We start from the raw sequence: 27,691 nt of genomic DNA on the forward strand, positions 1-27,691 counted from the left end.
CCCCACCTTTATACATGAATGTATCAGCAGTCATTATGAGCCAGTGAGCCATACATTTTCCACATATGATTCAAATTCTGAGAAAGCAAACACTCCTCTCAGAGAAAGAGGTGGTCTTTGTGTGTGTGTGTGTGTTTAGGGGGTCTTCTGGGCCTAAAAAGCCCGATCTGCTTCGGGATTCTCCACATGGACGAGCCGTGACTCTGTCTGTCTGTACCGCTCCCCGGAGTCTCTGTCCAAGGTGCTGAAATCTGCTGCCCCGGGGACAAGTCACGTGACTGCACTTTTTTCCTCGGAGAGCTGGGTTACTGTACGTGCGTGTCGGTGGTTGCGCGCGCATGTGTACGCGCGTGTTGGTAGTGCGCGCGCACGCCTCAGTCCTCATCATGCGCGATTCAGGCTGATGAGGAAGGCTTTTCTAAGTCGGCGTCGGGGTTGCTGTAGTACATTTTCCGCGTGGTTTTAGTGCAATTTAATACGTAACTGTGACTTTACGTTGGAACATTTTCTTCTTCTGGTTCTTCTATTTCTTCTTCTTCTTTTTTTCCACCGTTGCAAATATTAGTGTGGCAACTGTGAATGGGTACACAGGAGTGGGCTACTGCCCACCAAGTCTGACTGTGTTTCGGGGGTGCTGAGAAGAAGAACATGTAAGAATCCGCAGGCATCCCCGCAGATCATTTCGGATTCCCAGTCAAAATGCAGAAAGGGATGCGACTCAATGATGGCCATATCACCTATTTGGCTCTTTTGGCGAAAAAGGATGGGACGCGGCTAGGTTGCCTGAGTAAAAAAAGCTCAGACAACACAAAATGGCATTCAAAGTGGTTCGCTTTGTTGCAGAATATGCTGTTTTATTTCGAAAACGACTCCAGCTCACGCCCCTCCGGACTGTACCTGTTGGAGGGATGTGTCTGTGACAGGGCACCGTCACCAAAACCATCTCTCTCAGCGAAGGAATGCTTAGAGAAGCAGGTAAGATATCGATCGCATGGGGAGCTCAAATAAATCTGACTGACTGACACTGTGAAGACGCGCGCATCAACACTGCTTGTTGTGTTTCTCTTGATGGGAGAAACTTGGTTTTTTAAACCTGACTCCGGGTCAAAGAAACGAAGGGATTAGGTATTTTGTAGAAGTTGCAAAATACAAACGACACAATTGTTGTTTTTATCGCACCTTCTGTTTATTGATGTCTTATTATGTAATATAAACAATTTCCCAGAGATGCTTTTGCGTTATAGTTCACTTGACGTTCAGTGTTACGTAATGGCGTCATCATAACTGATTGATTGTCTCGATTCTGCACTAAAATAGCCTCGCAGCCTGCCTCAAAGATAACTCATCAAAGGCACGGAGTAGGCTACAAAATACAGTGTTCAAAGTTAGCAGGATTCGTGCAATTCTTTGTACAAACTTTGCAAACACAGGCACAACCTCATCTTCTCTTGTTATATTATCATATTTGTTGCATCACATGCGTATATAAGACTATTTTTAATCACCTCAGCCTTCAGGGACTGCGGCGCGTATGTAGGGAGTAAACTTAAACTGCGTTCAAACTTTGCACATTTCCATCTTGCGGAGGAGAGCTGCCCTTTCCCCGTCGTTTTGACGTATTGATTTAAATCCTTGTCTTGATATTAATAGCATCCTACCTTGGCAACTGCATCTCTCCGGTTTATAGCGGCTTGGTTCGTTTGATAGCTCTCTCATTATCGCGGGGTTGTTAACGACAGCCACGAAAGAAAACCAAACGATGTCCCAGGCATGCTTTTGTTTCTCAGTACATGCCCCATTCGTTTTAATTCCTTCCGCATTTAGTGTTATGGATTATCACGTGTAAGGGCAAAACACTTTCCACTGTTTTTTAAACCAGTGTGACACAGTCAAAATAATCCCAGGTGAGAGCATGGTTGTCTGTAGCGAAACAGTTTTGAGAAGTAGGAAGGATAGTGTTCGGAAGAACTAAGTGGTCAAGCTGCTTCTGAAACATGCTCCGTCAGGTGCAGCCTATCCTGCGGCACAAACGACAAAGAACTACAGCGAAAAGTCAAAGTGAAGAAGCGTTTAACCTGTTCAGTAACCGTAGGTCTCGAATAGATCGTGAGTTTCCTTTTCACTAATTTGACTGGGGATGAGAGCAATTTTGTTTTATAACCTTTTGAACATTTTCATGATAATGCTGGAAAACCTTAGGCCTTACAGACATGCTTCACTTACCATATACAACAAGACTTTCAAATGAATAGTTGTCAGAACAAATTAAAAGCAACCAAGTTTCATTTCAGAAACAATAGAATTCATCTAAGTTTTCCAACCTCGTGAAAATACAACAGGAAAACTAAATAAAAATCCCAAAACACCTATAAATCCAAACATTGATTAATCCACTCTAGAACCATACATGTATTTGCTTGCTATTTTTGGAATCTTTCATTCTGTATCTTACTGTAGGTGGTTTGGTTGAGTGGGTTTATAGTATTTGTAAACTTTAAGGATGAATTGACTGTTGATTAAAACATGATGCATTCTGGGTAAAACCTCTGTTTACTGTTCCTATGTCGCTGTCCATGGTGCTGAACTCTGAGCTCGCTGACCTGAGGGAACTATTCAGATATTCCAGCAGAACTCAAACAATCCAAAACAAATAAATGTGTGTTAGTTTTATTCTAGACCTGATGGGTTTTTTTTACCAAATTGTTTGAAATGCCTAAAACTAACCAGAGTTTAAAGCTACTCTACTTAATTTTTTTTCGGCCACCAGAGGGTTGTAGTGAGACTCAAGACAAACTGACACTATAAACCACTCCTCACCACTCTCTGCCCTGTTTCATAGCAGTGATGTAAACGACAGATGCCTGGATGCTATTAACTAACTAACTAACTAACTAACTAACAAATACATTTGTTAATTCAGTAAAATGCTCTGGTCGCTGCTAATTTGACACTAAGCACTAATGTTACACACAGCTTGAATCACTCTCAAATTAAAATCATATTAAATCAATACAAAGGTAAAATCATGACCATGCTTAGCCACTAATGTTGGCTGCTTTTAACTAACTAATGGTAACCCTGCTTTCTGCTCTTTGTCCCACTTTCTTTGTGGGAAAGAATGCAATCTTTTCTTGTCAGCCACTGTTTTAGTCAGCAAGACCTCCTCCATGACTGGCTGTTTTGACTACTCATGGTTCGAGTAATGCTCCGTATAATCTTTTCTAAGTGGCAGGTGGTGCTAATGTACAGACTGTACTTTGAAAACAGATCAGAAAAGATGGAATAACAACAGAGGCACTGTAGGCAGCAGAGTGTCATGGAGGGGGGCAGGACAGCAGGGAGACATCATGTTCTGTCCCATTTTCACCAGACTTATCAAACAATGTGCAAAATCTTAGTTAATGCACCTTGAGCTAAAGGTAGCAGATAAAAAAACAAACAGATGTCCTCTGGGCTGTTATGAAAGTCATTGACAAACACAGTATTTTATTGTTTAAGTGTAATAATTTGTTGGTCACTCATATGCATTTATTATTACATTTTGTTCACTGTCAAGCTTGTTTTCTTGAAACCATGTCAGGACAAGGGGCAGTCTTTATTCTGGGAAATGAGTGACATGTCAGATGACAGCTGTTCATGCAGGCCGCTCAAGTCAATTTATTTCAGCAGTGAATTAAATGAATTTGAAAGCCTTCAATTAGCACGACACAGTTTTCTGTTCAGCACGTGTCTCTTTACATAATAAGTGTCAGGAATAAATTGTCTCAGTTTCATGTTACTTGTGTGGGGTTTGACTTTCTTTTGATGTGGGCTACTAAATGTATATAAAATTGTGTGTTTGTGTTTGCACAAATACTTTCTTCACTTGAGAACTGCACACTGCAGTGTACAGCCAGTCAAGCCACTGTGTTCATGTCTGAATGCATCCATGGCTGTACAGTTTGTGGGACTCTGCACATGCCTTGAAGTTTATATTTGCCTCAGTGTGTTCTTCTGCACACGCCAATGTCAATCTATAAAACTGTGCAGCTCCAAAGAAAAGGTGAGCTGAGGACACAAAGAGTAGTGTAAGTTCCAAGTATCTGAGGGCATGCAGATTTCCTTTTAACTTTCCCCACTTTGGAAAAACTACAGATGACACCTGAGTGATTGAACAAACTGCAGAGGTCCTCTGAGGCAATATCTAACAGTATATCTTCGACATACAGGTTACAGCAGATTCAAGCTTTCTGTTGAGAGTGTTACTGGTGTGTGTGCGTGTACTGTATGTCCACGTGTGTGTCAGAGCTGCAGGAGGAATGGCCGGGCGAGTCCTGGATCTTATCTGCGTGTGACAGAGAGAGGGACAATGCAGCGAATAGATGCCAAGCCAACTGCCACCTTGCAAGGCTACAGTGCTTTTTATAGCCCTCCCTCCTCAAACAGGCAAACCCCCCCCCCCCCGTCTGTCTCTCCATTCTCATTGTATTCTTTAGAGTGTTCTACTTTTTAAATGTTCTTATTCCCCATTTAGAAGGCAAGCTGCGTTCAAGCCCACAGTTACTATGGCAACCCCTATTTGCATCTGAAAAAGTGCATTTGAAGGGGCCAACAAAATGTGCAACAACATGCCTCAGCATTGTGCTTCACTTAGCAAGTACAGCAAATATGGGCAGAGAGATTGGCTATCGTAGGTGATGGCAGAGGGTGCAGAACTATGGACTCTATGACTTTTATCTGTTTCATCTGTGAACATTTTAACAGTATAATATGGTATATGAAAAGGATAAAAACTCTGAAAATGTCTATTTTTTTCTAACTATATTTCATGATTTTAGAGTATAATCTTTACATGTAGGTTATATGCTACACTGTGTTTAAACAAACAGCATTCCAACCGTGTCTGTGTCCAAAAAAAAAGGCACCAAAGGACAACACCAGAAAAAGTGGTTCCGTGCCTTGCATGAATGCATCGATGCATCGTGGATGGTCCCATTAATTCAATATATTCCAAATTTATTTCCACTTGTTTTGAAATTCGTTAATTGTCTGTAAATGAATTTTCTTTCTTAACTATTTCCATTCCTTTTTACACTTTGTTTACTGTATACAGTTCACACTTTGCTAGAAAGAAAGTATGTACGAAACCTTTATGTTTTGTTGACCTTGGCTTTACTTCAGATAATTTAGGATCCCTCAGACTCCACAGTGTGAGTAAAAATATCAATATTATTATTATGGGTTTTAATTTTAATATTTTTATGCTTTTTTCTGACCTTATTAAAACAAGCTATACAAGTGCTGAAGTGGAAACTTTTAGTTTTAGCAAAGACTAGACGTGTACACGTTAAAGGTGACTGGAAACAGAAAGTCATAAAACATTGGTATTGCACCACATGAGAGCATATTTAATGATGTAGACGTTACATGGGTTATTCACAAGAGGTTAATGCACAGAGTGACGTTACATATTTTTGGGGTAAGTTAGGCCTCTTATGAATAAACTTGAAAAATGTCAGTAAAAGAAATCCAAACAGATGTTGTTGGGTGATTCAGAACGGTTAGTAATCAGTCAAGAACAATCACAGGTGAACAACCAATGTATTTAACTATGTTTTACAGTTGACGTCTAAACAGAAGTAAAGTGTCATTTTCTGATGCTTTAGGCGCAGTAGTTCAAGTAATTTTCATAAAATTAGTAATTCCTGTTCATACATTTTGAACAAGGATTTGCTACAGGCTATTTCATCTTACTTACTTACACATATTGTCTCCATGGTAAAAAAATGTAGTGATGTAAACCTAAATATAGCTGCCTAAAAGGTTTGACACACCAGCTCACAGGTAGATGGGTGATGGAAAGCATATTATTGACAACGGCCTGTTTTGCTACTCATCAGGAAACCTGGACCATTACTCACATATTCACAAATAATTTGCTCTTGGCATTTAGGATGGACAAAAAAAAATCCAATAAAATGGGTTTGTTGGGGTCTATTTGCAATGTATCAGTGTTCTATACTGTAATTTGTAGTGTTTCTACCATAACTAGTCTGTCCCTGCTATTACTGCACTGACCGCTACTTTGTTGATTTGAGGATTTGATCTGATAACCCTATTAGAAAACAATACTACAAGCTTTTGCCATAATTGTTATAACTGACAGTTTGATGCTCTAGGGAGGTAATTGGTGAGGGAGTGAAAAGGGGTGAGTACTCACAGGTGTTGGTGTCACTAAAATGCAGCCAAATCACTGGGACAAAGCAAAACAGAACCAAACAAAATAAACATGGCGTCAGTCCAGAGGCTTCCACTGATTCAGAGGTGAGTTGCCAGGTTACAGACAGAATGCACAGAGGCTTTATAATGAATCTCTCAAGACATTTCTCTCAGAATTGCTCTCTCCCACTCATTCACACACGGCATGGATGTGTGTAAACACAGATCTCCAATTTCAACCAAATGCAGGTTTAAGAAAAAGCCTATCAGTGGTGACTGCAGTGTAACATTTAGCTAGTTTTTCTTTCTCTTTTCTTTATCTTTCACTTTTAAAAACAATATATTTTGATTGTCTCATTATATGCTGAACAGATATTTCACTCTCCTTCTGTGTTGTTGTTTTCCAGTATTACTTCACAGTCACATTCAATCATGACAGCCAGAAGGCTCTGGAGCTGCGCACTGAGGATGTCAAGGACTGTGATGAATGGGTGGCTGCTATCACACAGGCCAGGTACCCCTCACACATGACCTTCCACCTATATACACACACTTAGCTGAGGCTGGTTTTGTTGGGAAAGTGTGTGTATGTGTGTAGTCTTGTCTATATACTTGTGGGGACAGAACAATGGGAGCACACTGCTTTCCAGGGATCAGAAATCACTTGTGGGGATCGGAGGCTGGGCCCCACAAATAATTTGAAGTTATTTTATGAAAATGACAGGATGTATGGCTGGAGCAAGAATCAATTAATTTGTTACAGTTTAAAATGAAATATGCAGGGTGAATTGTATCCTAACCAAAATCATAAACCACATTTAGCATGCTAGCGTCCTAGCAATAACAAAACGAAAAGTACTGCTGAGGTATCGAATCATAATCCAAAGTATGATATATATGAAATCTGACTGACAGCTCTGAGAGGACAGGGTCTCAACAGTCATCTGGATGAATCCTCTTCAGCCCTTGATTGTTAGTGTAACATTCCATGGCCATTTATCTGATATTGTCCGCATGTTTCTTTTTGTGGTGGACATTTCCACCTCTAAAAGCTCGTTGCTAATGTAATTAAAGTATAATTAAGTTTATTTAACTCATTAATGGTGGTTTCAGACCAAACACATAAGAACAAGCAGTTTGTGTGCGGTTGTGCAAATAAGGAAGAGGAGCACAAAATACCTAACTAGGATGATAAGGACTGCAACACAATGTAAATATCACAATTTGATAATGTGGCATCCATGGGGGTAAAATCTCATAACTCTTCACAAATGTGTATTTGGTGATTTACAAATAGAGTCAGGGTTACAAATATGTAGAAACTGATTTGTGTGTGTCTCATGAAAACCACAGACACTTGTTTTTTCAATCTGCAAATAAAATTCAGATTTACAAATGTATAAAAATGACTTGTGTGTCCCGTAATGGCTGCAAATAAAAAACACGTGTAAAAATAATCTTCTGTGTGCAGATCTTTAAACCATTACTGCTAATAAAAAAAGCATTTTCATCACACAAGTTGGACAAGGAGTGAAATGGAGACAGTTTATTTATTTATTTGACTTGATGTATGAAGTTCTGAACGACCCTTTAAGATTCAGAGACAAAAAGACAAGACATACAGACATTCTAAATGTCAGCACTGTGCATTTGTATGGCAAAAGGTCAGTTGATTGGACTCACTAAAGATTACATTGATTAGTTCTCAGTCAAGGCAGCAGCACTTACAGTGTGCTGTACGGGAGTCAGTTGATCTATAGGCATGTGATACACAGCAGGCCAGTGGAGATCTGTGGCTAAACATCATCATATTGCTTTGGAGGTTTCTGATCGCTACCGTATTCTAGTAGTTTGAATTTCTTTATTACTCCCTTTGTCATTTCAGCACATTCCAGTTTAGCAAGCTGTTTTCTGATGTTGATCAGAGTCAAGCAAATGCCCTTTTTCCTGGTCCTCACTTGACAGGAGATAAGCATAATTATTTCTCATGCAAAAACAGCCTTTACACATGATTTGCTAAGTCTTTAAGTACTCAAAGAACTGGTTGTGTAAGTGACTATGCTCTCTGTAGATGTAAGGTCCAAACCTAAGGTTCAAGCATATGCTGATCAGAGGTTTTCTTTTGCTCTAACAAAGCTATGGCGAGCCCATGAATCATGCATTAATGAGGCACCTACCATGTCTCTGTGCGTGTGTTTGTATAGTTACAGGAACCTGGCTACAGAGCATGAGACCCTCATGCAGAAGTATCTCCATCTACTCCAAATTGTGGAGACGGAGAAAACGGTTGCTAAGCAACTTCGACAACAGATAGAGGATGGGGAAATTGAGATAGAGCGGCTGAAGTCAGAGGTAACCTGCCTTGTAATTTCATTGTAGTGACACCTGTGTATTGGTGAGCATGCACTTTTTTCTTTGTGTGATACACAGTGGACACAGAGAGAAAAGAGATGTATGTGAGAGTGGTTAGGCACAGAGGATAAAGACAGAAAGGAGGCATAGGACAAAGGTCATGACCCAGATTTCAAACCACAACACTGAGTTCTGGGTGGGCGTCATAGCTTGCAGCGCACCAGGGATGTCCTTGTTACAAATGCTGCAATACTGTTCAGTGTTTTGTATCCTAATTATTCAGTCTAAAGTAGATGAGATGCATCTCTTTAATGTGCTAATGACTAGTTTCAATTGAATTGAATGTTTTCAATATGCATGAATCAGCTTCTATTGTGCCCAGTACTGCAGCGTACACCAGAAAATGAAAATCTACCATTTCGCTTTCCATGTTAAAGCATGTAGTAGTAATGGATTTGGGGATGTTTTGTTTAAATTCAGTCTTTTATTACTGCATTTCTGGAGCCTATTCTTATTCATACACTGTGTTATGCTAATGAGAGTAAATGGAACAGGGTTGAATAAAATACATTTGGAAACTTTTTAATGCTGCTGGTACAGTTCATTCATATATAAATACTTTGAAACACAGAGCTGAAAAAAGCAAATCAAAAACATTAAATAAAACATTCATAATCACAATTAAAGAAAAAGAATAGTATGAAATGACCAAGACCTTGAGTGCATACAGGATCTTAGCCTCCTGAATCGATGCAAAACTGATTTGTGTTGAATTTCAGATTGCTGGACTGCTCAAGAACAATGAGAAGATCCAGTCAAATCCAGAGGTACTGCCCAGTGATGATGACACAGAGATCAAGAAGATCAAAAAGGTGAGCTGTGGTTGCTTTGGTGCTGTGCAGTTTGAAAGGTGCAAGCCTGACTCACTGTGCAGTTTCAAGAAAAGCTAAAGCAATGCAATGAGAAAAAGCAAGTAGGCGAAGGGACAGGAGAGAAGGTTTTGCCAAAGTTTGATCTGATCCACTAGGGATATGCATGGCTTCTGAAACAGGTTTTTAAACATTACATCATCTCCGGGCACCTGCAGGTTTTATTTTTAACCTTCATTTATTCAGAGAAGCCTAACACTCACATTTGTAGCTAGGTGCTCCACATCCTCTACAACCACAGGCTTGTTCTGTCTTCAGCTGATGCAGCTGCCTGCTTGTTGATGAAGCTGAAGGTTTGAAAACATGATGAACTTAAAGACTATTATTCCCTGAATCTGTAGTCCCCCTTTGCACCACAGTTGTTTAGTGTCTTTCAGCTCAGTGTTTTAGTTTTCCAGCCTGTAAGTATAGCACTATGGCCCCATCTCAATGCTCTACTACTTATTAGTAATAAAACTCTTCCCAAGACCACTGGATCACCTCAGAAATGTATAGCTGCAAATGCATGCATCACACACATGTAAACATAGGTAGCATAACCTTTGTGTGCTAAACCTTTTCATCACAGGTCCAGAGTTTCCTGCGTGGTTGGATCTGCCGCAGGAAGTGGAAGACCATCATCCAGGATTACATCCGTTCACCCCATGCTGAGAGCATGAGGAAGAGGAACCAGGTGGTGTTTAGCATGCTGGAGGCTGAGGCTGAATATGTCCAACAGCTCCACATCTTGGTCAATAACTTCCTGCGGCCGCTCCGCATGGCCGCCAGCTCTAAGAAGCCACCCATCACCCACGATGATGTCAGCAGCATCTTCCTTAACAGGTGGCTGGTGGTGAGACTGGGTGTGACAGTGCCAACAGAACAGAACAGAATTCATGACTGCCATTTTGCTTATTTGTTTTGTCAGTGAGACCATCATGTTCCTCCACCAAATCTTCTACCAGGGTCTGAAGGCCAGGATAGCCAGCTGGCCAACACTGGTGCTGGGTAAGGGACATGAAGATGACGCCCTCAAGACACTCACACAGTTCGACATTAGCCTTGTTATTGCTGTGATTTATTAAAGTGTCAGTACACTCAAATTATGCACCAAATGAAAAAAGGAGATTTTTTTTTCACTATTATTTTAGCAGCCACAACCCCAGTGTAATGGTTTTGGCAGTATCCAAAGGTTTTCTACATACCGTATTCACAACTTGTTTCAGTTTTTAAATTAAGATTTAATGAGAGCACAGATCAGGCTGAATTCAGGTCAAGACAAAAACAAGTTCCTACTTTTTGAAGTTAGGCTTTTGCAGAAGGTTTTACAAATATAAAGCAACTGATAAGGAAAAAAAAAATCTAATGCACCTGTGTTTTTAGCTTCTGCTCAGTGGTATTTTCTGTCTGTATGGGCTATCTTTGTTAGATAAAATGTGTTAGCATTTATACACAAGAAATACACCACGTAAATGAATTAAATAAGTCAAATAATATGTGTTCATGAAGATTTCTGTTTGTCTTTACAGCTGACCTGTTTGACATCTTGTTGCCAATGCTGAACATCTACCAGGAGTTTGTGAGGAACCACCAGTACAGCCTTCAGATCCTGGCCCACTGCAAGCAGAACCGAGACTTCGACAAGCTGCTGAAGCAGTACGAGGCCAAGCCCGATTGTGAGGAAAGGACGCTGGAGACCTTCCTCACTTATCCCATGTTTCAAGTAAGACGTCAGATATATTGTGTTGAGTTTTATATTTATACTTTGCTGACCTGAGTGAGTTGAATATGGTTTACTTTCAGGTAAACAGTAAGATTCATGTCAGTGTCATTAAGCAATCCAGAGCCTCCTTTCAAATTTCATGCAATAATGCTGGTATTTCATCATCAGCCAGTCAGTTCTATATCCATGGAAAGCTGTATTTGTTCATTGGTGGTGAGATTTGGGGCCTTTCAAAGTTAAACACCTACCCGTCAGACTGTTTGTGATCTAAAATGGACCAGTTGTTTCTGAAAAGATGCCATTACATTATCTTACCAACTTTTGTAATAATCACATTAATAATGCAGCAGTAACGGCTCTCAGTGTAAAATTCTTCATTATAATGTCTCTATTAGGGAATCAGTGTGTCTTTAGTTATGGAAAAAACTGTGCTGATGCATTGATTCCTACAAATAAAAACAATGACTTTTGTGAAATATTATCTTAGTTATCATATGTTGCAATAATGACAATAACATTATTAAATAAACATTTCCAGTCTGTGTTCCCTAAAACTCAGTAATTTGTTTCCACATAACTGTGCCCAAGTGGCAACAGTAGTAACATTGTTGTCCGAACAGTCTGTGTTCAAATTTGGACCGCGGCTTTCAAAGCTACATCACAGTCAAAACAGTCACACTGAGACTTGTGCAAAAAGTGAAGGCATACAAATATATGTGGATGAAAATACATTCTTTCACTGAATCAGAATGTTTTAGGGAAGTGAATTATTAGCCTTCCGGTTTAGAAGACAATCAAAATCATAGTTAAAGTGACTCATTTAAATGATAAGAAAGATGATCTTTCAGTTTTGCAGGAAAACTCTAGTCCACATCCATTAGAGTCAAGATGCTTGACTCTGCTTTCTAAAAAGCATTAAATCTCTCAACTTTTTGAAAACTTAAACCTACATTTTAACATAAAAAGATAAAAAATACTTATTTCAGTAAGCGATTGAAGCACGCCTCATTTCCTCTCTGTCTCTCTCTCAGATCCCTCGTTACATCCTGACATTACACGAGCTGCTGGCTCACACTCCCCATGAGCATGTGGAGAGAAACAGTCTAGACTACGCCAAGTCAAAACTGGAGGAACTTTCCAGGTAGATCTTCTGTCAGTTAGCCGGTCAAGCAGTTGAAAGTGTATTTCGTACTGCATGTTACGAATCAAAGAAGCTCAGTGTGCTTAATTGGCTCGAGAGCTCTGCAGGATTTACAGAAGAATTTTACATTGTTTTTAATCATCACCTCAGTCTGAATGGTGGAAAGTGCTGACACTAAACATGTGGCTGGAGACACTCTGAATACTCTGCTAATGAGAACTCAAATGCGTTTTTCAGGGTGCATCAGTCCTTTACACAAGCAAGACAGTACAATACCTGTGCTGTGTTTTGGTGTGTATTAAAAGCAGAAGCATGTACACCACTCAGAGATATCTACCAGATTCATATAGATGGTTTGTGGTCAGTTCTGACCATGATCAGGTGACATGATCATAGGTCAAAGTCACAAACACTTGGTGGTACTCTATTTGCAAAGCAACTTTTATTGTCAAGTACTGGACTCATGGGTGTTTATTGCCCTTACAGAATCATGCATGATGAGGTGAGTGAGACGGAGAACATAAGGAAGAACTTGGCTATTGAGCGAATGATTGTGGAGGGTTGTGAAGTGCTGCTGGACACCAGCCAGACGTTTGTTAGGCAAGGTAAGTTTGTTTTGTTATCAGACAGTGAAAAGACACATTTTGTTCTTGGTTTCTTGGCTAACCCAATGGCCAGCAAATAAAACATTAACAACATCTGAGCATGTCTAACACCAGAAACCAGGCAAAGTGTTTAGTTTATCTAGTTAAGGATGCCACATCTGAACTCACAATACCCAAAGAAAGGTCATGTAGCACAGTTTACAAACTGCAAAGCTGTGTGCAAATATAAGGAACATTATAAAATGGAATGTATTTTATATTATGAGTTGCATGTGGTTATAAGATGACTTGCCAAGTTAGAACACAGATGAATAAACATGTGTAAACCTGAAGAGCAATACTTTGTACTCTTTGATTTCATGATCCTACTCAGCAGCGACAGGTTTCATACTGACACAAAAAGAAACGTAATAAAGTAAAATGTTAATTCTTTAACACACATTCAGCACCATTCACACTCCTCTCTCTTGTAGCCTTATCTGTAATGATGCACCACATATTCTCACCCTCCTCCATTTCTGCACACGTGAATAAAATCATCGATTACTGACACACAAAAGCAGGCCTGTTTTATTTTTTATTGTAAACCTCAAACAAAAGAAATTTAAATGATGACAGGCAGTGATTTATGTTTATGTGTGTGTATGCATGACTCCACAGGTTCCCTGATTCAGGTGCCGATGAGCGAGAAAGGGAAGATCACGAGAGGCCGACTGGGCTCTCTGTCGCTAAAGAAGGAGGGCGAGAGACAGTGTTTCCTCTTCTCCAAACATCTCATCATCTGTACCCGAGGCTCCGGGGGGAAACTTCACATCACTAAGGTACAGCAGATGATTTCTATGTGGGTGGAGACACCGAATATCACATATTCACCAATAAAGACACTGTTTTTGATCACTTGAAAATATGATTTTAAAATTCAGGTAATTTTGGTCATGCAGTTTATTTTGTTATCTACTGGAAGTATCTTTACTGCTTTCATTAGCACTGGTTAAAATTTGTTAAACTATCTAGACACCTCCACTGTCTAATAGCTGGTAACCCACTGTGTGTGACCTCACAACCTCTCACCCTGTCACAGAACGGAGTGGTCTCTCTCATAGACTGCACACTAATGGAAGAGCCAGAGGGGACAGATGATGAATGTGAGTTGCTGCACACAGTATGTTCAAATGTTTTTTTAAAATGCTGCATATGTAGAAGTTTACTTGTATTGTAGGAAGTAGTTGAAACAATAGTTTTCTGTTGCTATACTGTAGCTTCCAAACTATTGAATTTGGCCTCACCTTACAAAAGGCAAACTGTCAGTCACATGGTGGCTGAGAGCTGTTTGTAACACAGTCCTGAAATATAATAATCTTTACCTTTTCCCCTTCATTCACACATTAACTATTGTGTTTGGGGTAACACATAGTGAGATGTTACAGTGAAATAAACAGCACACTATAATGCTTTATGACTGAGTGAAGTACTCCTGTTTACATGAGTGGTAGACTTTTTTCTCAGAAGATATGACTCGCTACCAATCGTAGTCCTAATTGTTGACCGGTGCTAGTAAGGTAACCACAATGGATCATTGTGCGTAATAACGCTACGCTTTCATGAGACACTTTTCAAATTAGAGGCTGCAGATGGAAATCACATATCTGCTGCTGCTGCCTTCAAATGAATGTAGGGATTTTATCTTCCGAAGGCGAATGCCTTTATACGATCTTGTTTAGCTTAGTATGTAAAGCTTGGCTTATTGTTACCAAGCTCCTTGATGACTTTTGTTTACTTTGTACTGTAACTCTTCTGGGCATGATCCTGATAGGATTTCAGATTTCAGCTCTTATCAGACATTTTGATTTGATCATAAATGTTTCTGGGTGTATAAATCAATAGAAATATACAGTACATATATAACAAAATATTATTTAAACAAATGTTATTAGTAACAAACATTTGCTGATATCTACATTTTTACTTTTATTTGGTTTGTGTTTCTGTTTTTTTTTTGTTGTTAATTTTTCTCTTTCTAGGGGTCTAGCAATGATTGTTGTCAGAATATTTTATCCTGCTCTGTTAAAATAAAGGTTGTCGAATATGTAATTTGCAGCCAAAGGGGAGCGGAGTGGTCAGGACGCAGAGCACCTGGACTTCAAAGTGATGGTGGAGCCTAAAGATGTCCAGCCTTACACCGTCATCCTGGTGGCTTCGTCCCGACAGGAGAAGTCGGTGTGGACGAGTGACATCAGCCAGGTATGTCTCCTCACCTGCATTAAAGAATGGACATGGTATGTTCCAAATAAACCTACTGCAGAATTGTGAAGTGTGGATTTAACTTGTCATGAGACAAGCAGTCATTAGATGAGAGAGAGTTTACACTTTAAATCAGAACTAAAACTGAAGGCTGCAAACATCTAGCACTTCCTTTTATTATGAGAAAAAAGCCAGAAGGACAGCCCTGAAGTTTACAAGGAAAGATTTTAATTTACTGTGGCCTTCACTTTAAACAAGAATGACTAAACTCTGTGTTACTACAGACATTTAGGTCAGCTAGAGGTATAGACTTGAAAGTTCAATAAACAACAATGGAAAAAGACCATACTTTTAATATTCCTGGAAACAGGTTTTTAATCTTCATCTTAGCCTGTTGCTATTCCTCAACTTATGTTCTCATGAATTAAAAGAATCCGAACAGGAAATCCCTTTGGTTTATGGCCATTAAAGCACCTACAATATTTGTGGGTGCAGAAACTTGTAGCATCCACTGGTTTGTGTGCTGTTACACTCACGGGGGACCCTCGCTCTGCTTGATTCACAGTGCATTGACAACATCCGCTGCAATGGTCTGATGATGAATGCCTTCGAGGAAAACAGTAAAGTCACTGTGCCACAGATGATTAAGTGAGAGATGGACACCATACAGCAATACACATTCATTATAAATGTGCAAGCAGAGATTGGCATTACCATTACATAAATACATGACAAATGCATGAATAGGTGCCACAACTCACTTGTATATACAGTACTTCTATGTTTGTGAGGGCCCTATATGTCATGTCAGGCCCATATATAGCAACATATTAACCCTCAAACATCCCTTTAAACATGAAAGAGCTTGAAGAAATGTCCTCACTTTTCAGAAATCTGCTCACTTTCAAGGTCTGACACTGGCCCGTGCACAATAGACAATACAAGATCATAAACATTACATTTTCTCCTTCCTACAAAGCCCCCAGAATTCAGTTCAACTCCAGCACAATAAATATCTACAATAATTTGCATGTGATCAGAAAATATGTACATACTGATTGGCTGTGTAAATACTATGAGACAAATTCTTGTCAGTAACATTCCTAACCTTGCCTTCCAACTCAGGTCGGACACTAGCTTGTACTGTGACGATGTTGACATCCGCTTCAGCAAGATGATGAACTCCTGTAAGGTACTCCAGATCCGTTACGCTAGCGTGGAACGCCTGTTGGAGAGGCTGACTGACTTGCGCTTCCTCTCCATTGACTTCCTCAATACCTTCCTCCACTCCTACCGCGTCTTCACCAGCGCTGATGTAGTGCTGGACAAGCTCATCACCATCTACAAGAAACCCATCAGTGCCATCCCTGCACGGTGAGTGAGTTGATTTCCAGAGGTTTAACTGAGGGTTGTATGAGCTCACAGGTGTGAAGTTATCCACACTAACTATATTTAGGTGCAGGTAAACAGAAAGTGTGAAGATGGGGATGATGATTTTACATCTTGTTCTGCAAGCTCTCTGTGCCTCTGTTTGTGGGTTTTTACATCAAGGAACAATTCTTTAACTTATTTCATAATACACATTGTCTTTATTCTATTTCTGTGGATGCGGGGAGAGTCTATCTCTCTAGAATGTAGCTCTTGAAAAAAAAACAACAACAGATAACTCAGCTTAGCCTGGAGACAGGGAAACAGCTAGCCTGGATATTTTCATTTCTCATTTGTAATTGTTTTCCTCTTGTTATAACTCATTCATCCATTATTTACACTGCTTATTCCTGAATACAGTTGTGGGGGGGCTGGAGCCAATCCCGGCTGACATTGGATGAAAGACAGGGTCCACCCTGGACAGGTCGCCAGTCTGTCACAGGGCTGACATGTACACAAACAACCACTCACACTCACACTCACACTCACTCCTACTGGCAATTTAGAGTCGCCAGTCAACCTAAGCTGCATGTCTCTGGACTGTGGGAGGAAGCCGGAGTGCCCGGAGAGAACCCACGCAGGCACACGGAGAACATGCAAACTCCACACAGAAAGGCCATGGGTCAGCCTGGGCTCAAACCCAGAACCTTCTTGCTCTGAGGCAAGAAGGTTATTATAACAGCACATCATTCCTTTCCCACATCACCACTGAAGAGAATTAAATGGAATAACTACACATAAGAGTGACATTAAATAAAAATAAATATGTAAATATAAAAGGACACAATCTAGCTAAAAAACAAGGGCAGGGGGGCTAAAGCTATAAAGTCATTTAAACAGGAATGTGGTGAAGGCGGTGATGAAGACTCATCCAAAACTACCAGCACCTCTAAAGCACACTATACTTAACATATTACACTGTCTCATTTCTTTATGTGCATTTCTTTATGAAGCTAACCTACAGTGGAGCTGTACATTGGCCCACCTCTGCTGCAGTGTTCTCAGTTGAGATTAAGTTACATCAGAGTTACTGTAGTGCTTCTTCAATGAAACATTTCTATCCCTGCACATTCTCTATTAGTGTTTAAGTGGACACCAGTACTCAGCAGAGCTAAAATGGTTTGTTACATTATACTCCTCCAATCAGGCCAATCCTTGCAGCTTGTGACAGCTGAAAAGGAACATAATTTGACATTTGCACGGAAGTTCTCCCAAGAATGCAGCAGTACTGCTGTAATGGTGCAGTGGATAGGTGGGACTTCCCCAGTTTTTGAGTTTGTCATTGCTCTCACATGGACTGTCTGTAAGCATCCCATCACACTATCATATCCTGTCCAGGTGAGGAGGGACCACAGAAGAGACAGTGAGAGGTCACACCGTCACATCCTCAGTCCGCTGTCACAGTTAATTGGGTCCAGTATACACCCACCTCTCCATAACCCCTCCTCTTCATTCTCATTCTTCTCTTTACCCTTTTCCATTCTCTCACTTTTATTTTTCTTTCCACAAGTCTGACCGTCCCTCTCTCTGCTGCGCTGTCACCATGGCAACCCTTCACTCTGCTGCAGGACCCCACCCTCTCCTTCTCCTTGTCTCCCCCCCTTGCTCCCATCATCTGCAGTGGCTCTATGGTATTAAATATTGATGGTGGTGTTTTGCACCCAGACCATGCTGTCCTCTCCTCTTCTCTCCTGCTCCTTCCTCCTGTTTGTTTTACTCCTGTTCTTTCCTCTTTCCCACTCTACTTGCTTGCTAGTTTGCTTTCTGTCCTTTGTCGTTATTTTCTTTTTGCCTCTCCCACACCTGCACACCATCCTCTTCTCTCCTCCCACTCGACGTCTTTCTTCCCCGTCCTCACCTTTGGTCCTCTCACCTCTTTTCGTTTACTGTTTTGCAAATTCAGGAGAGGAGAGGCAGCATGGCTACAGCTACCACCGTGCAGGGCTGGAGGCTTCCCGTTCGCCCACTCCCAGCCAGCAGCCTTCGCTGTGGTGGAATCTATATCCACTATGTTGCTCCTCTCTCACCCACTCCCTTTCTGTCTCACTGTTTTAGCCCCTGCTTTTTTTTTTTTTTTACATTGCATTGCACCTCTGTCTCTTTCTCCCACCTTCCTTCTCTGTCTCTATCTGATTTCCCTTTTCTCTCTGTTTCTCTCTCCCTATGTCTCTGTGGGCCTCCCCTGGGTTGGTTGCTGTTGGCAGCACCCGTGCCTCCCACACTGTCACTTGACATGCTATTTATAGGCCTTCAGAGGGGGTGGCTTTCAGTGCAAGGAGGATGCTGTCTTAAACAATGTAGCTTAAATAAAAGAGGCAAGAACTCCCGAACAGCCTTGTGGTTCCTTGTGTTCCCTCTTTGCTCACCAAGTGCACCGCACACCCCCATTATCATCATTTCTCCCCTCTCCACTTTATCCTACTGGGACCACTGGAAATATTCACCCAAAATTTAAGTTTTCTAGTAGTGAAAGTTGCTCTTTTAATGCTCATCCTTCTGCCTTTTTCACATGCCCTCCTTTGTGTCCTCTCTTCCATTTTCTTTTTCCCTGCAGGTCTTTGGAGCTTTTCTTTGCCAGCAGCCAGAACAACAAACTTCTCTACGGTGAGCAACCCACATCACCATGTGCCAGCCGCAAGTTTTCCTCCCCTCCTCCTCTCTCCATCACCAAGTCGTCCTCGCCCAACCGCCGTCGCAAGCTTTCCCTCAACATCCCTATCATCACAGGGGGTAAAGCTCTGGACCTGGCTGCGCTCAGCTGTTCTCCCAATGGCTATACAAGCATGCACTCCACCATGTCACCATTCAGTAAGACCTCCCTCGACATCAACAAGCTCTATGTGTCGAGCACCATGGCCAGCAAGATCCCTGATGAGGGAGAGTCCAAAGCTGAAGGCAAGGCTGAAGAGTCTGTCCTCAACAAGCAAGGTCAGATTCACTGTCTGAGGAATTTTGCTCATTTTTAATGAGGCTCCCGTGTACTGTGGCAGCACTTTTACCAGTTTGCTCTTATGCTCATATTTTGTATGTAGCATCTGTATCTGTGGTTGTAAAGTGGTACTGATGTATAATTTGGTTGTATAAGGGGTCTGAAGGGAAAAGTCATTATCATTTTTAAGCAGTATCCTTTGGGAGTGAAGAGCAAAGGAGCAGCTGACACAGTCTCAAATGGGGAATGTAGTTGTAAACATGACATCATAATTTTATGTCAGATAAAAAAATATAACAATGGCCATGTGATCTATTTTTCAACAATATAAAATTCAACTCATCATAATTATTGACCATAAAGACTTTTCAAACTTATGTTTCGCCCCAACCTTGCTGTTCCCAGCTACCCCCAACCCCAACCCAGTAGTTTCTTTCTGTCTGCATTTCTTCCTGACTGTGAAACACCTGTTGTGTCCAGATCTGTCTGTGAGAGAGGAATGCGATGAAGACCCAAGTCAGAGTGACGAGGCAGAGGCAGAAATGTCTCCACCCAAGTCTCCATCAACACCCAAAAATGTCAAATCAAAAAACTCTGGTACAGTATGACTCTGTGTCTACGCTGTTGTCTCGTGATCCAGTGTTTAAGCTGTTCTTTGTCTGAAACTTGTTCAGAACATCTTTTGATCTTGAATCTCAACTCACCAGTAAAAAAAAAAAAATAATAAACGAGTTGGCAAGAATATTAAGTAAATTGGCAAGAATGTAAGAGCTGGCAAACCACTGCAGCTTAGCACGTAGCACTGGTCACATGCAAGACTTGCCAGCGGAGCATCTTGGCAAATGGAAATATGACAAAATAAGATCAATAATAATAGATATCGTCAATAACATAAACCATTGGCAACATGAGGCATATTTAGCAGGCCTGACTATTCTTATGTTACATTTTCTAAGACCACTTGAATGAATAATTCCAACTGGCAGATTAAGTTGTCAGAAAACCAGATCATATGAAATGAGCAGTTACACTGAAATGAAATATTAAAAGAGCAACTGTCCACTGAAGCTGCACTGCAAAAACATGTAGTAACACCAGAAGGTGCTGGTAGATGGATTGTGTTACTTCTGAACAGAGCCAGGCTGTTTCCTGCCATTATGCACACTATTGTTCTAATACAGTTGAAACATTCAACTTTGCACATTCTGTGCCTCTGATTAGACACTACATTTCAAATACTGAGAAAAGTTTCTATCACCTCTAATTTTTGCTTGATGTTTACAAAGCACCTTTAGTAGTTTGGCATAATCTTAAAATATGTCAACAAAGCAGGGGCAGCAGGCAGAACGATAAAAAAATGCAGATGTTAGGTCCAATTCAGTTTTGAGAGTTAAATAAAGTCACAGCAGATGTATAGCAAACTTTTTTTCTGACAACGACAGCCATAACTATGGCCAAATAAGGTCTTCATAAATACCACCCACAGCCTCATGACCCTCCCCGTACCGCTCAGAGAGGGAGCATCCACCCCGTAGGTAGTCAGGCACAATTCATCCCCAGTGTGTTCTCTTCCCACGGTGCTGGATACAAGGGAAGCCAGTGCCTTGTGTGAGTAGGTGTAAGGAAACCTTGTACCTTAGCAACGATGTGCGTGTTCTTCTATACCACCCCCGGCTGAACGGAGGAAAGGGGGGTGGGGGTGGAGAGGCAGACAGTAGAATGTACATCGTCAGTGCCACAAGCTGCAGGACACACTGTGCTGGGTCTGTTTTAGCTCTTTGTTGCCCTCCACTGGTCAGAAACTTGGTTTGAATATATACCTACAGTACAATGTACAGTCGTAGGCTATATCCACATGCACTTTACACAGGGAATCAAATCACCATTAATGAAAGGGCTGTAATAATTCTGTGATAACAGTGACAACAATGAAGAGTAGATCAGGGTTTTTTTTTACATTCTCTCTGTTTTGTCTCCCTCCTTGTAGAGTTTTCCCTATTTTCCTTCAACAGTGGCATGGTGGTGTCATCTTGCCGGGAGCTGGATAATAACCGCAGTGCCCTTTCTGCTGCCTCAGCCTTTGCCATCGCTACCGCAGGTGCCAATGAAGGCACACCAACCAAGGAGAAGTACCGTCGTATGTCTCTTGCTAGCACAGGTCAGTCACAAAGTTCTGTTGCCTGTGTTGGTACCTGTCTGTTGTCTTACAGAGGCTTGTTGAGCACTGTCTGGTAGGATCCTGTTTCTATTACTGTCCTGTCATTTAGACTTTTTAAAGTAATGAACTGTAATCGGTTATTTATTATAATCATGTTCTAAATCACATTGAAGAGACATCATGTTAATTTATAGTGGGATTATCTAGATTATGACATGCTGGAGATCAACTAATGTCATTTTTGGTCTAAAGCTCTTTTGTGCCTTATGACCACCAAGGGGCTGCAAACAGACTACAAATATTACAGGGTGTCCTCTGTTATGCCATCATTTAGTATATTGTACTGTATGTTCACACTTACAGGAAAACTATTTGGAAACAAACGGATTATTCACCCATTTTTTCCATCTACTGACCACCTCTGTTTTCTGTATCTGAAAGCAAAACAAAACACACAGCAGTAGAGAAACCATTTAAAAGTAATGATGCTTTCACATTGCTGATTGCTCTGTGCTGTATGAATTACAATGTGAATGTAATTTTGTCAAACCCGATTCCAGGTTTTCCTACTGACCAGAGGAATGGGGACAAAGAGTTTATTATCAGAAGAGCTGCCACAAACAGAGTCCTGAATGTGCTGCGTCACTGGGTTTCTAAACACTCACAGGTACAGTTCACCTGTCTTTCTTTCTTTTCCTTTTTATGATTTCTTTGCCTTCGAAAGAGTAAAACCAAACTTCTGTAATGACACTGTTGCTGTTGTTCCTGTGTTGGTCCTCAGGACTTTGAGCTGAACACCGAGCTGAAAATGCGGGTAATTGGCTTCCTGGAGGAGGTGATGCATGACCCAGAGCTCCTGACACAGGAAAGAAAGGCAGCTGCCAACATTATTAGGTTGGTTGCTTGAGCACACATGCACAGTCATAAGGGACATATCTGTTTGTCAGAAGCCAGTAGCAAAAGGGTTTGGACAATCCGATATGTTAATTTAAACAGGAAATGCAGGTATGGTACATCGACCTAGGCCCTGGTGGACCTACACAAAACAAAAACTGTATCTGGAGGAGGAGCCCCAGAAAGTAGCAACCTGAAAAAACAGAAAAAATCATCTGGACTTGGTTTTAGGTTTCTACCTAAAACCAAGTCCAGATGATTTTTTTATACATTTCTTCAGCTTACTATGACCTGGACGACTGAGAATTTGCACAGACAAGAAAATAGTACTGGTAACCTTTCCCACTTTCTTCTCGGCAGCAGGTTTTCTATCTCTCTAGGAAAGATAGGACAGGTGTTTACCTTATCCAACATGGCACACCTGGAGGGACAAGTCCTGTATATTGTGTGAGCTAACCAACCTGTCCGCGTGCAGCATTTTTGCTAATCTTTATCCAGCTGTTGAGCTGAGGCCAAACGTGTCTGTAAACAAAACAGAACACAAAGAGAAACTACTACCCAGTGTACTGGACACTTGGGGTAAAGTCAAATTCATTCACAGCAAGTGAACACAGTGGTTTTGGATGAAACTTTTAAACAATGGCATGTTTGTCTTTTTATATGCAGAACTCTAACTCAGGAGGACCCTGGAGACAACCAGATTACCCTGGAAGAGATCACACAGATGGTGGGAGAAAGATTACACAAGCCTTTTCTGTATAAAAACCGCTTACTCCTTGAAATTACTGGTTGTCCTGTAGAAATGATTTGTGCTTCAGTTGTGATACCGAATTTCACTGTGTGTGTGTGTGTGTGTGTATCAGGCCATGGAGGACTGTAAAACCGAACCATTTGAAAGCCACTCTGCACTGGAGATAGCTGAGCAACTCACACTGCTCGACCACCTGGTCTTCAAGGTCATCCCATATGAGTGAGTACACATGTAAACATGTGCATGAAAACCAACAAATGAACACTTGGTTCTAAGATGAAGCGTTTAGTAGGAGTTTAAAGGGAAGTGCACACATTGAATGTTACTGTGTTTTTCATTGGACATTGTTTTTTTCTACAGGGAGTTCTTTGGTCAAGGCTGGATGAAGAATGACAAGAACGAGAGAACTCCGTACATCATGAAAACAACAAAGCATTTTAATGATGTATGTGTCTACTTACAGACAGACAGACAGACAGACAGACATAATTATCACCATGTATTTTCTTGGTTTTTTTGTCAGATCAGTAACAGGATTGCCACAGAGATCCTGCAGTGGGATGACGTCAACATGCGGGTGGCGGTGATTGAGAAGTGGGTGGCGGTGGCTGACATCTGCCGCTGCCTCCACAACTACAATGCTGTGCTAGAGATCATATCGTCTCTCAACCGCAGCTCCATCTTCCGCCTCAAGAAGACCTGGCTTAAGGTTTCCAAGCAGGTATTAGACATTTACCTTTTCTTGCCTTTTGCCTTCAGGCAGAGCTGTTTCCCCCGTTTCCAGTATTTATGCCAAGCTACTGTAAGTGCCTCCTAACTCAAGCTTCATATTCAGCTAACAGCTATAAGTGTGGTATCAGTCTTCACATCTGACTCTTGGTAAGAAACTGAATGAGTGTATTTCCTGACAAGTATTTTAAATTTTTTTCTAATTTTCATTATAATTTTTTTCATTGAAACATTATGCAAGAAAAGCAACATTTCCCTCAGTTCACAGAATGTACCTTCAATTCCATTTCTGGTTTCTGTTGATAACTATTTTGTTTTCATTTTCTAGACAAAGACTGTGATTGACAAGTTACAGAAGCTTGTGTCATCTGAGGGCCGATTCAAAAACCTAAGAGAAGCTCTGAAGAAGTAAGTGTCCAAGCTTCTTTCGGTTCTGTGGGATGTTTACGCATTCAGCTGGAGTTTGGCATTTTTCCCTTTGTGTTTATTCCTTTGTGTCCATCTATTCAATTGCTGCCTGGTGTCCCCAGCTGTGACCCTCCCTGTGTTCCCTACCTGGGCATGTACCTGACGGACTTAGCCTTCATCGAGGAGGGAACACCCAACTACACAGAGGACAACCTGGTCAACTTCTCCAAGATGAGAATGGTAAAGAACACCTGGGCGCTAATATATCTTAGACCTTACGTTGTTTCTACTTTGAGTCTCATTTTTGTGACATGTCTGTAATCTGTGAATCAAATATGTCCGTTTATTGTTGACTGTGGAACCTATTGACTATCTATCTGCAAGGTTGAATTTTATTTATTTTGTTTGCCTCCAGATATCTCACATTATCAGAGAGATACGACAGTTTCAACAAACATCTTACAAGATTGATTATCAACCAAAGGTGAGATTAATTCTTGTACCTATCCAGGAGCTTACATACTGAGTACACCGGAGATATTACTTGACTGGTATATCTATATTGTTATAGTGTTTCTGCTCAGTGTTTGTCTAATTAACCTAGTGATACATGTCTTAACTTTTAAAGTCCCCATGGCATGCTCATTTCCAGCCAATTAATGTTCAATTTTAGGTACCTCTAGATCAGCTTTGCACCCATCCTGACTCCAAATAGTCTGTAATTATTTCAGAACGATAAAACCCAAGAACCTCCACCTGAGAGGATAGTCTGTGAACGTGCACAACTCCTGTTGCCGATGTTGTGTCGAAATCTGAATCCTAACATTTACCCAACCACAGCCACTGAGGGAGGCGCTACATAAAACCAAATTTTGAACTAGAGAAGCAGATCTCAATGGGGCAAATGGTCTTATACTTCTATAGCGCTTTTTATGCATTGCAGAACACTCAAAGCGCTTTCACACTGTTTGGCCATTCACCCATTCGCACTCCTAAATTCATGCACCGATGTCATCACCAGGAGCAACTGGGGGTTCAGTGTCTTGCTCAAGGACACTTCAACATGTGGACTGGACAAGCCGGGAATCGAACCACTAATGTTCCGGTTAAGAGACAACCTGATCTACCTCTACCTGTGGCTTACACAGCAAAAAACACTGACAAATAAGCTGTTTTTGACAGTGACAATACCTCAAATCCTACCTGACATGTTCGAGCCAGAATATGAAAGTGGACAGCATGATGAACCACAACAGCATGAATTAATTTGAATTTCTCCTCCAAAGATAGGTAAATGATGGTATACAGTGGTGTGAAAAAGTGTTTGCCCCCTTACTGATTTCTTATCTTTTTGCATGTTTGTCACACTGTAATGTTTCAGATCATCAAACAAATTGATATATTAGTCAAAGATAACACAAGTAAACACATCATGCAGTTTTTAAATGAAGGTTTTTATTATTAAGGGAAAACAAAATCCAAAACTATATAGCCCTGTGTGAAAAAGTGTTTGCCCCCTAAACCTAATAACTGGTTGGGCCACCCTTAGCAGCAACAACTGCAATCAAGCGTTTTCGATAACTTGCCATGAGTCTTTTACAGCGCTGTGGAGGAATTTTGGCCCACTCATCTTGGCAGAATTGTTGTAAGTCAGCCACATTGGAGGGTTTTCGGGCATGAACTGCCTTTTTAAGGTCATGCCACAGCATCTCAATTGGATTCAGGTCAGGACTTTGACTAGGCCACTCCAAAGTCTTCATGTTGTTTTTCTTCAGCCATTCAGAAGTGGACTTGCTGATGTGCTTTGGATCATTGTCCTGCTGCAGAACCCAAGTTCGCTTCAGCTTGAGGGCACAAACGGATGGCCGGACATTCTCCTTCAGGATATTTTGGTACACAGCAGAATTCATGGTTCCACTTATCACAGCATGTCTTCCAGGCCCTGAAGCAGCAAAACAGCCCCAGACCATCACACTACCACCACCATATTTTACTGTTGGTATGATGTTCTTTTTCTGAAATGCGCTGTTACTTTTACGCCACACATAATGGGACACACACCTTCCAAAAAGTTCAACTTGTGTCTCGTCTGTCCACAGAGTATTATCCCAAAAGTCTTGGGGATCATCAAGATGTTTTCTGGCAAAACTGAGACGAGCCTTTATGTTCTTTTTGCTCAGCAGTGGTTTTCGTCTTGGAACTCTGCCATGCAAACCATTTTTGCCCAGTCTCTTTCTTATGGTGGAGTCATGAACACTCACCTTAACTGAGGCAAGTGAGGCCTGCAGTTCTTTGGATGTTGTTGTGGGGTCTTTTGTGACCTCTTGGATGAGTTGTCGCTGCGCTCTTGGGGTAATTTTGGTCGGCCGGCCACTCCTGGGAAGGTTCTCCACTGTTCCATGTTTTCGCCATTTGTGGATAATGGCTCTCACTGTGGTTCGCTGCAGTCCCAAAGCTTTAGAAATGGCTTTATAACCTTTTCCAAACTGATAGAGCTCAATTATTCTCTTTCTCATTTGGTTTTGAATTTCTTTGGATCTCGGCATGATGTCTAGCTTTTGAGGATCTTTTGGTCTACTTCACTTTGTCAGGCAGGTCCTATTTAAGTGATTTCTTGATTGCGAACAGGTGTGGCAGTAATCAGGCCTGGGTGTGGCTAGAGAAATTGAACTCAGGTGCGATAAACCAGTGTTTTGACAGGGGGGCAAACACTTGTTCACACAGGGCTATATAGTTTTGGATTTTGTTTTCCCTTAATAATAAAAACCTTCATTTAAAAACTGCATGATGTGTTTACTTGTGTTATCTTTGACTAATATATAAATTTGTTTGACGATCTGAAACATTACAGTGTGACAAACATGCAAAAAGATAAGAAATCAGTAAGGGGGCAAACACTTTTTCACACCACTGTATGTACCAATGAAAAGAGACGTGTAACACTATAAAACAAAGCGGGTCACTGAGAAACCCCATATTTGAACTGGCGTAATGTAGACATAGTAACTTTATTCTTTCTTTATTCTTTCTTTCTTTTCTTTCAAGCATGTAAAAACAGTTGATATGTCAACACACATAATTTTACACATATCCAACAAATGCTAATCCAATATCAATTTGCTTATACCTAGTACATGCTTGAATGGAGTAGGAAGAAGTCAGACTTATCCAGTCCTACCCCATGACATCATCTTACCATCATTGGTTTGCAAGCAATAAATGATTC

At 41.0% G+C, this 27,691-nt stretch overlaps 1 protein-coding gene across 1 annotated transcript in view; it reads left to right on the forward strand.

Annotated features, from left to right (window-relative positions):
* Positions 1 to 356: 356 nt before the first annotated feature.
* LOC109971565 (ras-specific guanine nucleotide-releasing factor 1-like) overlaps positions 357 to 27,691 on the forward strand; it is a 32,382-nt gene continuing 5,047 nt past the window's right edge. Inside the window, exons 1-26 of the mRNA XM_020619909.1 lie at positions 357 to 975; positions 6,606 to 6,712; positions 8,403 to 8,550; positions 9,330 to 9,422; positions 10,048 to 10,301; positions 10,387 to 10,466; positions 10,988 to 11,181; positions 12,213 to 12,322; positions 12,809 to 12,927; positions 13,588 to 13,748; positions 14,009 to 14,072; positions 15,026 to 15,168; positions 15,734 to 15,816; positions 16,294 to 16,542; positions 19,151 to 19,524; positions 20,006 to 20,122; positions 21,513 to 21,683; positions 22,244 to 22,350; positions 22,465 to 22,577; positions 23,244 to 23,304; positions 23,441 to 23,547; positions 23,689 to 23,773; positions 23,852 to 24,049; positions 24,386 to 24,465; positions 24,588 to 24,705; positions 24,881 to 24,949. Coding sequence (XP_020475565.1) covers positions 700 to 975; positions 6,606 to 6,712; positions 8,403 to 8,550; positions 9,330 to 9,422; positions 10,048 to 10,301; positions 10,387 to 10,466; positions 10,988 to 11,181; positions 12,213 to 12,322; positions 12,809 to 12,927; positions 13,588 to 13,748; positions 14,009 to 14,072; positions 15,026 to 15,168; positions 15,734 to 15,816; positions 16,294 to 16,542; positions 19,151 to 19,524; positions 20,006 to 20,122; positions 21,513 to 21,683; positions 22,244 to 22,350; positions 22,465 to 22,577; positions 23,244 to 23,304; positions 23,441 to 23,547; positions 23,689 to 23,773; positions 23,852 to 24,049; positions 24,386 to 24,465; positions 24,588 to 24,705; positions 24,881 to 24,949 — 3,681 coding nt within the window. The 5' untranslated portion in view covers positions 357 to 699. The remainder of the gene's footprint in view (positions 976 to 6,605; positions 6,713 to 8,402; positions 8,551 to 9,329; positions 9,423 to 10,047; positions 10,302 to 10,386; positions 10,467 to 10,987; positions 11,182 to 12,212; positions 12,323 to 12,808; positions 12,928 to 13,587; positions 13,749 to 14,008; positions 14,073 to 15,025; positions 15,169 to 15,733; positions 15,817 to 16,293; positions 16,543 to 19,150; positions 19,525 to 20,005; positions 20,123 to 21,512; positions 21,684 to 22,243; positions 22,351 to 22,464; positions 22,578 to 23,243; positions 23,305 to 23,440; positions 23,548 to 23,688; positions 23,774 to 23,851; positions 24,050 to 24,385; positions 24,466 to 24,587; positions 24,706 to 24,880; positions 24,950 to 27,691) is intronic.

The sequence above is a fragment of the Monopterus albus genome, unplaced genomic scaffold (assembly GCF_001952655.1).
Source record: "Monopterus albus unplaced genomic scaffold, M_albus_1.0 scaffold228.1, whole genome shotgun sequence".
Lineage (NCBI taxonomy): Eukaryota > Metazoa > Chordata > Actinopteri > Synbranchiformes > Synbranchidae > Monopterus > Monopterus albus.